At 43.1% G+C, this 11,026-nt stretch overlaps 1 protein-coding gene across 6 annotated transcripts in view; it reads left to right on the forward strand.

Moving 5' to 3' along the window:
• Window positions 1–11,026, forward strand: part of pacs1 (phosphofurin acidic cluster sorting protein 1) — a 48,064-nt gene that overhangs the window by 19,366 nt on the left and 17,672 nt on the right. For all 6 annotated transcript variants that reach the window (XM_020619678.1, XM_020619679.1, XM_020619683.1 and 3 more), the window contains exons 2-4: window positions 5,419–5,506; window positions 6,736–6,825; window positions 8,213–8,338. In XM_020619678.1, coding sequence (XP_020475334.1) covers window positions 5,419–5,506; window positions 6,736–6,825; window positions 8,213–8,338 — 304 coding nt within the window. The remainder of the gene's footprint in view (window positions 1–5,418; window positions 5,507–6,735; window positions 6,826–8,212; window positions 8,339–11,026) is intronic.

Consider the following 11,026-nt stretch of genomic DNA (forward strand, 5'->3'; position numbering starts at 1 on the left):
CACACACACCCACACACACACACACACACTCTCTCTCTCTCTCTCTCGCTTCCAAACTCAAACACCCAAAGCTCAAAGTCCATCAGTACTGGATCACGTAGTTTTCAGGGTTTAAAAATGGTGACATCTTTCTCCTGTGTGTGTCTGGGTTTACTTTTCGGAGCATGTTTGTTTATCTGTGCATGAAGGCCTCTGAGCTCAGCCATAAATCTTCTAGGATCCAAGTGGAAAGGTAGCATAGTTTGGCCTGACTCTACAAAATGCAATACAGACAAATCTGAAATCATGCCCTGGTGTATTTTAAAAACCATGTTATTATTGCATTCATTGTTACTGAACCCAGCGTGTCTTCTTTTTTCTAAACAAGGAACAGACATTTATCTCGAAATGCTCTGATCACGCACACACCTGGAAGCTGCCCAGTGTAGCTTTATTTTTGTGTTTGCATGTGCGGAACCACATCGGCGTCTTTGACAGACGCGCTGTCTTTGTTTATTTTAACGACTGGCCTTTCCAGAATGTCAGAGTTCAGCCTTCACACGGCCATTACCAGACTGTTCTCTTCCTCTGTCAGCTCTCTTCATTCACCCATGTCTTCTTCCTGAAGCAAATAAACAAATGAGTTGGTGTGAGGTGCGAACATCCTCAAACATGTAGTACTGTGGAAGCCTTACCTCCTCTTCTGTGGAACTATAGTTTGTAAAATTGCCAAGATACACATTAGAAGAAGTGAAATTAGTGTCGTGAGGGAAAATGTGTTGGTGCATGTTTTACAAGTGAAATTGTGGGATTTTTTTTTACTTTATATTTTGCAGAAGCATCCAATAAAGGAACTGTAACCCAGGGAACTTCCAGCTAAGCTTTAACTTTCTCCTGTGGCTCGCTCCAGGCGTTGTCGGGGCAGTTGTCTGTGTGCAGCTGTGTGTTTTATTGATGATGCAATGTCAAGCATAGTGTAACTGGAGAGCTGATCTCACATTGTTGAGTTTTGTTTTAGAAAAGTGCTAGCGAGGCACGCTACCTGGCGCGGGCACTCGGGTATCGACTTTCAAAGGTTAAAAGGAGCGAGTCTCGCTCAAACAGCACCTGCTTGAGTTTTTTAGTTTGTTTAATCGTCTGTAGGTGCCAGATGGGTGAGGCTGTGTGGTTGTGTCAGTCAGGGAGTTGAGACAACTGCAGGAAAGCTTGGTCAAAACTGTGTGCAGGATCTGATTTGATTTGATTTATTAGGATTAGATCTACTACTTTCCAGAACAGATAAAAAATCATGTGTATGCATGGTTCTGTTTCCACCTAAGCCACAAATGGATTTTGAAAATAGCAAAACAAGTAATGCAATTTCACCAACTTGATTACGCCCTACAGTGCTAGAGTAGGAGTTATTATAAATGTATTTTGAATATGAATACATATGTCCATCCATCCATCCATCTTCCTCCGCTTATCCAGGACTGGGTCGCGGGGGCAGCAGTCTAAGCAAAGATGCCCAGACTTCCCTCTCTCTAGACACTTCCTGCAGATCCTCCGGAGGAATGCAGAGGCGTTCCCAGGCCAGCCGAGAGACATAGTCCCTCCAGCATGTCCTGGGTCTTCCCCGGGGCCTCCTCCCTGTGGGACATGCCCGGAACACCTCCCTAGGAAGGCGCCCAGGAGGCATTCGAAACAGATGCCCGAGCCACCTCAGCTGGCTCCTCTCGATGTGGAGGACCAGCAGTTCTACTCTGAGCTCCTCCCGGGTGACCGAGCTCCTCACCCTATCTCTGAGGGTGCGCCTGGCCACCCTGTGGAGGAAGCTCATTTCGGCCGCCTGTATCCGGGATCTTGCCCTTTTGGCCATGACCCAAAGCTCATGACCATAGGTGAGAGTAGATAGATTGACCGGTAAATTGAGAGCTTGCTCTTGCCTGTCTTCTTGTTCAGATTGATAATAATGTGTGGTGACTGTGAAGGAAACGGGGTAGACAAGTGGACTGGAGAGGAAGTGTTTGGGGCAGACTGACAGATTTGACCTTTATCGTGTGATTCCACTCGTCGGCTGTGGTGTGGCAGTGAGTCTGGCTTTGCTTTTTAACTATTTGGCTGATTGTCTCATCCACTGGGATTCACAATAGTTAAGTAAAGAGTTCGGGGGTCGTTGGCATGGTGCCCTGGCAGTTTCCCCCGCAGGAGACTTGTGAGAGAATTTCATTTCTATTCTGCTTTTTTAACCGATCTATGCATTACTTATAAAATGTTTCTTTTTCCTACAGCGCTTCCATTAAAGCTGCTTCCTTTCGTAAAGAGATGATTGATTGTTAACCTAATAGTGGCAGAGTAAAACTGAATTTCCTTAATGGAAAGCATGTGTTTCAGCCTTTGGAAGAGTAAACTTTGCAGAAATCCCACAGGTATTTGTATCCATTTACTGAGCAGCAATGAAGTACTGATTGGCTATTTACTGTTTGTCTCAAGGGAAATTTGGAGTTTGTTCAGTCAGTGCATTGTGCAAGTAAAGATCCACTGAGTGGATAAGAATTAAGAGAGCAGCTTTGTGTTCCCTGTTTAGTAACTTGAGAGGTTCTGCTTTGGTTATTCACAGTTGTGCACTGTTTTGAGGGACCGAGCAGAGAGCGCTGTCAGTCTGACTTGATTCATCACACTACATGCCCGTTGAGTTTTAGGAACCTCTAGAAGCCGCTTGATGTCAGATGATGAAGGCCAGAGCGGTGTCATAAACATTTTTCGCATCTCGTCAGCTTTGTGATTGATAACGCTGGCGGAGAAACACTACAGAACAGCGGCGTCTTTCTGATGTGTGCCAACTGCCAAGATTGAGGTCACACAGACTCAAGTGGGGCGAACTGTCATCCCCTCAGATTCCCCAGTGAAAGATGTGTTGCACTTGAACAGATCGCTGCAATACAGAAGGACAAACAGCAGGGTCGCACATGTATTCTACCGACCCAAATGCCAGAATTGATTGAGCTGAGCTACTGTAGCTAGTTTAAAGCGCCAATTCAAATATTTTTACAGCCCGTCTCTTTCAGAATTGCACTATGTTTGTACTTGTGTTTTGTGTTAGTGTATGTGCATAGGTATCACCCAGAATCATTCTTTACTTTTTATTTAGACACATTGTATTAGAAATTAGGATAATTTAATTTAAATAAGTATAATTTTGGCGTCGGCATCAAATCAGGGTATGACATTAGCACTGCTATTGAAAAATAGCTTGGTGTAATTCCAGAAGACCATTGCCAAGACATCCTTATGCACTGTTTAACTTTGTAGTGGAGTTGTGTTGCAGCAGAAAACCAGGACAGTTCAATGGTTGGCAAGTTGGCTTTTATAGAGCGTATTTCTTTCATCTTTATCCTGTTTTCCTAAAACAGCGGGAGATGCTGCAGTGCAGCAGTCACACTGCCTTTCAGTCTGACTCTCCCTTCTTTCCCCCTCCCTCCCTAATGGCTTACCTCGGGGTGTTTCAGCCCCATCTTAGACCAACAGCTGCCATCCGGCCTCCTCCACACCTTCCTCTTGGATCCAGCAGGTGTAGGCAGGAGCTGATCTTAGCCGCCCTTTTTCTATCAGAGGGGAAAAAAATCGATTTGTTTTTATTCATAGGTTCAGTCTCTCCACTTTGATCTGGTGAAGAAAGCCTCAGGATTGAGCAGAAAGAGTGCTGCCAGAAAACTGAAAGGCAGTAAGTGGGCTAGATTTGGAGGGAGACCCAGGTGAGATGGGAAAGAGGGTGGATGGGTGTGTTTGCATCAGGGCTGCAGTTTTCTGCCCACTCCAGCTGCCTTTAATCTTTACAGTTGTCATGAAAGGTTGCATTTCACGTTTGAGAACGCGTGTGTTTGTGCGTCAGCACCTCTCACAGGATGTCACCACGTAACCTCTGTCTGGTCTGGGTGATCGATCTATGTGGGGCTTTGGTTTCATTATGGCTTGTGTTGATTGCCTTTTGTATCCAAATCATAATGACCAATACAATATACAGAGTAGACTTTTATTTATGTTGAAGCCAGACCCTGACCTCCACACCACACCAGCACAGCAGGACCAGGCAGTGGTGGATGTTTGGGCTTATAAATGCTGTTTAAGCAACAGCAGCAGTGGCAGAAAGGTATTGCAACAGTTGCAGGATAACTTGCAGATGCTGCAGCAGTCAGTGAGGGACAGAAGGGCTTTTAGCAAAGGTTACAGACACACAACATAAATATCTATGATGGTATTTGTTTTATTCAGCCAAAACTCAAAGTTTATGCAAGTTCAAGTGCTATAAAACACAGAAAAGCAGCACATGTTCACGTATCAAAAGCTGGAACCAAACAATGTTTTATATTTTTAGTTGCTTCTCTAAATAAAGTAATCCTTTATTTACATCTGCAGTGTCAGTTGATCTCTTTCTCATCACATAATCAGCCTCTGTCATCCACAGATGTTTTTCCTCCTCTCTCTATTCATAGAGAGCTGCCTCTACATTTCCTTTTTATTTGTCATTTCCCTTCCATGTCTTCTTCTTATCTTTTCCCTCTCCGGCCCTTTGTCATCCTGCCTGCCTTTGCCTTTTTTCTGTGTATTATCCTTTGAGAAAATGATCTATTTTTATCTTTGTTTTTCTTTCTTTCCTTTCTCTCCATCTTTCCTTGATATCCCCCCAGACGCCCCCACCAGCTCTGTTTTAATGGTCTACTTACTGTCTCTAAAGACCTGGAGATGAATTATTGAACAGACTGACCCCTGGCTGCACAGCTGCTGTTGGGCGTGGTGTCCTTTTTCTGGTTTCATTTCAGTTTCTTAAGTGCTTGTGGTCTTGTTTGCCTCTGTATTTTTGGACAATTTAAGTGTTTGTGTAACTTTTGTTTGCCTAATGTGACTTTGTGTGTTAAGCAGCAGGAAACTTGTGTCCAAGGCGTAGGTTGTACTCTGGTTTCTGCGCTGGACACACACCCAGTACATGTGTTGGCTTCATTTGGACACTTTTACAGAAATAGCAAACCATTTTCATTCCCATCGTGGGCTGAATTGAATCCTTTTTACCAGCTTGTCATCCACTAAAACACAAAGCTGCACTAAACGCCTCTTCAGGTGTCACTTTCCGTTGTATTTGGCTTTAGTGGATGGTCCTCTTGAGAGTGAGAACATAACGATGGAGCTGGGAGGGGATTAGGGTTACACACTGGTTTTGGGCCTACAACTCTGACAGCATCTCATCAATTTTTCACCTTCCAGGCGGAGCTCATGCTCATCTCAGTGAACTGCATAAGTGAGGAAGTAAAGAGTGGTAGTTGATGGTAAATGCGTATCAGGACAGATCAAATCAATGGACCACTGATGGATTGATCATTTTGCTTGTAGCATGAACACAGTACAGGGTGCCATGGTACTAATGGATAATAAATCCAATTTTGTTTTGTGTGTTTTTTCCTTCAGGCTGTTCAACCTGACTCTGAAGAAGCTGATTATGCTAAAGGAGCTGGATAAAGACCTCACCTCTGTGGTCATTGCTGTCAAACTGCAGGTATGAGACGTCTCTAGAGTCGCACAACAAAAAGGACGAGATGTAACTAACAGCATCGCCAGTAGGATGCTAACCACTAAACTTTAACTACTACATTCAGTTTCAGTCACAAAAGCCATAATTTTCTTTGGATAGAAGACTGAACTAACATAGCTTAAGTTAACTGAAGATTTATGAAATACCTGCACATAAATGATATAGCTTTAACTTTAAATGATAGCTTAAATAATTTAAAGTCACACATGACAGCAATGACAAAGAACATCACTGAAGTCGTTTTGAACACAATACCAGCACCGTTGTCACTGTCAGTAGTTTTTCAACCTTAGCCTTAATTTTGAAATATTTCTGTAGCTTTATGGAACAAGATTTCATTTTAAGACACTTGAGGAAGTCCAGTTAAGTGTGCCATACCAGTAGAGCGGTAGGTTTTGAAATGGCACTGAATAAATCACACACAAGTAGCACTTTCCTCCCTCCCATTTTCTATTTTTATTGTGGTGTTCATTGTTTTGTCGAGTCAGGTTTATTGGATGTGGACACACTTCCTCCTCTTCCTTGACAGCCAGAACTGTTTCTGCGACTCCTCCGCAGCTGTGTGTTCACTAAATGACTTTGTCCTTATACTCGAGAGGCACAGAGATGCTTCCATTTTGGGGTGCTTGGTTTATGATACGCTCTGCTCTGTGTGTGTTGTGTCAGTTAACACCTTCTTGGCGTGTAATTTCTCTCCCTTGACACTTCCTTTTTCACCCTTGCTGCTGTTTCATGTGCTCTTTGTTATCTCCAGCTTCACTGATGGAAACCAACAGCTTCTTTGCCTTTTTGGAAATGATACCATTTCCATTCCTATTTAATGTTTTGCCTCCACTCCCAGTTTGTGCTCCTCATTGTCTCCATTTTGTTTTCTATCTGAGTAAACCAATAAATTCTTTGTGTGCAACCCCTAATAGACTTTAAGCTGTTTTAATTCTCCTCTCACGCTGCTGCCAGTTGCTCAGTCTCCCCTCTGTGCTGCCTACTATCAGTCAGTTTTGTCTTCTTTGCCTCTTTTTTCCTCAGCCTCTTCCTCTCCCACGCGCTTCTCACTGCATGTGGTTCATGAGGGCTCATTGTTTTGACTCTGCTGGAGTTAGCTGGGTCACGCTAATAAATGTATTTTCCATCTTTCCCTGCTCTCATAATGGTTTTGCTGTTGTCTCTCTTTCTTCCTTCTCTCGCCTCCTCAGGGCTCCAAGCGGATCCTGCGCTCCAATGAGATTCTGCTGCCCTCAGCAGGGCTGACGGAGACGGACCTGCAGCTCACCTTCTCTCTTCAGGTAAAGTATCAGACAGGTCGGCTGCCTGTCACTCAAAAGCAAACAAATGCTTTGTTCTTCTACTTTTTGATGCAACAGAAATGGAGGATGAATAGCAGCACCCACATCAACCCACTGTCAAATCCTTAAAGAGCTGGTACTGTATAATGGAAAATAAACCAAAGAACAGCTTTGAGATGGATTAGGGTGAAGGTAGAGGTCCTACTCTGGTTAAATTATTTACATTAGAATCTGTGTGTTAGTGAGCAGTGTTAAAACTAAAAGTGGAAATGTCACAACACATAGATAAAACATTAAATTCTCAAATAATACAGCAGTAATTTAGTGTTATTTATTTATTTAAATAACAAACAAATGTAGTCACAAGCTACAGCAAATTCTGCATTACAGTAATCCAACAGGACCAGCACCATAGGTGAATCCCATTCCTTGATTCTCGCTTGACCCTCTGTCCACCATGATGAAGGACATCCCAAAGCCTTTATTACTCCTCTGAGGAGCGAGGAGGCTGCCTGGTGGAGCTACAACCAAGGATACACTTTGTGGAAGTCTGTTACGGATTGACACGCCTCTTTATTAGAAATTAGTTTGTGATTGGATGCTTCACATGAAGGATCAGAGGAAAGGACGTCTCATATCAGTTAAACCGTGTTTTCTTGTTCCTCTCTCCTCGCAGTTTCTCCTTGCATCTTTTCCTTGCATCTTACATCGGCAGGACTAAGACACAAGGAACAGACGCAAGTGAGGGAAACTCGTGGATGCACTTATTGGGATTCACCACATGCCACCCTGAAGGGACTGTTTACTGATTAGGTGAAAGGAAAACCATTTTTCGAAAGACATCAAAATATGTTTTTGGTGTATTTATGTTTCCAGCTGTGTGTGAAGCAACCCTGTGTGTCATTAACAGTGTTGATCCAAATCAGAACCTTTGATACTTTGTCACATCGTCTCTGTGCATTCAGGCACAGCATGGTCAATGTTCTTTCCAGTAGAGTCTCTTCTGCTCCAAATCATCCTTTTCCAGTTGCCATGTTTCTAAATGCTGCTAAAAGGTCAGAGAGTTTCTCTCTGTGGATCTCACTGAGTGCACGGAGCCAGAGGACGCCTATTAAAGCAGAGCAGCTGAGTGAGCTCATAGCTTTGAACATTGTCACAGGAATTTTGTTTTGTTGTTGGAGTGCAGCCGGTGAGATCCTTAATGATGGGTTATGTCCTAGTTTAGATGTGAATAAGTGGTTTGACTCTCCAGGAACCCACGAACAGGTCAACAGGTGCGGGTGCCTGTTAAATTGGCCTAGTTATCATGACATTTTTAGTCTAAACCCATCCAGAAAGTCAGTCACCCACCCATGAGCTGTTTGTGTGTCTGTGTTTGTACCTGCAGTACCCACACTTCCTTAAAAGGGACGCCAACAAGCTTCAGATCATGTTGCAGCGACGGAAGAGATACAAGAACCGCACCATCCTGGGCTACAAGACCCTGGCCCTGGGACTCATCAACATGGCAGAGGTATCACACAAAGTAACACTGAAATGCAACATGGAGATGGAAACGCATCAAGTGTTTACATCTACTTTATTCTTATTGTAGATTTTTTTTACCTCTGCGTCAGTTAGCAACGTGCTCTGAAGCTCTTATCATGTTTGAGACGAAGGCCACCGGTAGCATTTTGTTAGGAAGTGAGTCAGTTGAGGAACAGTTGCTCTAAAAGGCAACATACAGCATGTTGTAGCTACGTTGTGTTAGCGGGGCTTTTAGTTTTCCAACAGAAAAAAACAAATGGGAATCCACTGCCATTTATTTTACTGCATAGATCAAAAACAGGTGCACAGTGAATTTTAGTTTAGTCTCACAAATGTTATATAGTGAGAACTGTCCATCACAATTTCCTAAAACATAAGGGGGCGTCTTAATATTGCTTGTATAGTCTGGAAAACAGTCCTAAACCCATGGATATTCAGTTTAGTGTCAAATCAAAAGCAGCAGATACAGCTTTTAGTGTTACGTTACTTCAGCGTTCCTGCTGTTGGTGCGAATGCAAACAGATTAAAAAGCCCATGGAGATGTGTAGTTCACCAGTGGGGTAGTCCCTAGTACTAAGTCCCTAGATCTGCTGGTTCCTAAAGGCCTAATAGGACATAATTTACTATAAAGTTTGAGGAACAGTGTCTTCTTGCAGTTGTAAAGAGAACTTCTGTGAGCTGGAGGTTAAGCTGCATGTTTGAGGGCACGTCAGCCGCGGGTTGTCGAGTCAGCAGAGCTGCATCCTGTTCAGCCAGACAAATGTCCCAACTGATCTGAGCTGCTGACCCGACAAACTACTGGTCACAGGCTCATTACCCTAAATATGCAGCCTCTGCCTCCTGCTTCAGTCACTTCCCAGTCTAACTGCATTATGCTAAGTGTCATCACAGCGTTTTCTCACCTAATGGATGGTCCTCTGTCGTGCTGCAGAGCTGTTCTTCCATATTCCTTCTTTCTCATTTTGAAACTTTATTCACAGCAGTGCCCTTTGAAACTTATTTAACCTTAATGTAACCTTCAAGTAAATTCAATTCAGGCAAGTGCACTTTAAAATCAGATGCTGGATTTTGATCTTTGGCCCATCGTTCCGCCATAAATTTCACCATAAATCAAACTCCCAATTAAATTTTAGCCTCTCTTGCCGACAGCTTCTTGCGCTCACTGTCTCCCACAATATGAAGTTGCTATAAAAGGATTTTGATTTATGGTGTGTGTGTGTGTGTGTGTATTTGAGTGAGCACATATGGCTGTTCCTCTTGGTTGATTTTATAGCCTTTGTTCTGTAAATGAATTCAGAGTTATTTATAGTATAAAACACCTTGAGCAAACGGGCTCACCGCAGAATACCACATGGAGAGAACAGGCCATGAATACAGAGTTAATCAAGAAGTGCTGTAGGCTTGTTCTCCTTGATGTTTGCATTCTCAACAGTTAGGCAAGTCTCTTATCAAAAGTAAATTTAACTAAATGCAATCATAGAATAATCGTAGACAGTTCAAATAACCCTAAGCCAAAATGCCAGTCCCGATGAAGAGGCTTCTTTATCTAAAATAATGTCTTAGTCAAGCCTTTGGTGATGCCTGCTAATGGTCAATGGCTGTCTCTGGAAAATAAAGCCACATTTTTATTCATGAGGCTCTTTCAGCAGGCAGTTCGGCTGCAAAGTGCTTTCTAGAGGGTAAAGGACGCGAATGCAGAAAGGCTCGTTTCCTTCACAGCCACAGTCGGAGTCCCTACGCATGCTGTTGGCAGTTTCTGCCTGAAGCTGTGTCTGTCAGAAAAATAACGCCGCTATAGGGGATACACTCGGATTTTCAGTTAATGCATTGTCATCTGAAGTCACACAGAAATGTCATTTTGATGACACCGTGCTTCAGGCAGCAGGGACTGTGACAGGGAACTTTATGAACATTCAAAAATGATTTGCTTCAAACTTGACTCTTTTAAATGAGTCCAAAATAGCTGAGCTCGAGATGCAGGTCGACTACTCGGATTACACATCAGGACTGTAAGAAATGCGATTGAAGAAGGGCTATCATCTCCTTTTCTGTAACCCATCCACCAGAACTATCACACTGCAGACCTGCTCTCACAGCAACTGAAAGGCCGCGGTTCCCCAGTTAGTAATGAGTCCATGGCCACATAGTTTCCCGGATGTAACTCCAGCTCTTCAAGGGTGTGTGTAGCCCACCGGCACTCTGTATCGCAAAAGAAAGTAAGCACAGTTACGGGGGGGTGCAGAACTGAAGAGTGAAATATAAATCCAGCTCAACCAGAAATAAGCCATGAAGTCAGCAGTTATGCACAATTTAAAGTTTAGCATTAGCCTTATAATAAGGTCAAAGGTCAAAGTGTTTATTTGTCATATGCACAGTTAGGAAACGTGTTTCCCTGTACAATGAAATTCTTACTTTGCCGTCCACATGAATGCCACATAATACATATGAAATATAAAGTAGATAACACAAAATCTAAGGCACTTTAAGCAGCAAATGCAGCAATACAATAAAAGAATATAATAGAGAATGTATGCTGCATGGGAGCAGCATGTGCAGCAGTCAACAGTTATTGTGCAATTATGCATGTGCAAACAGAATGTAAACAGTACATCACGTATTTCCTGGTAATAAACTCCTCAGAAGTTTAGGAGTCTGATGGCAGAGGGAAAGAAAG

This window comes from Monopterus albus, unplaced genomic scaffold (assembly GCF_001952655.1).
Source record: "Monopterus albus unplaced genomic scaffold, M_albus_1.0 scaffold225.1, whole genome shotgun sequence".
NCBI lineage: Eukaryota > Metazoa > Chordata > Actinopteri > Synbranchiformes > Synbranchidae > Monopterus > Monopterus albus.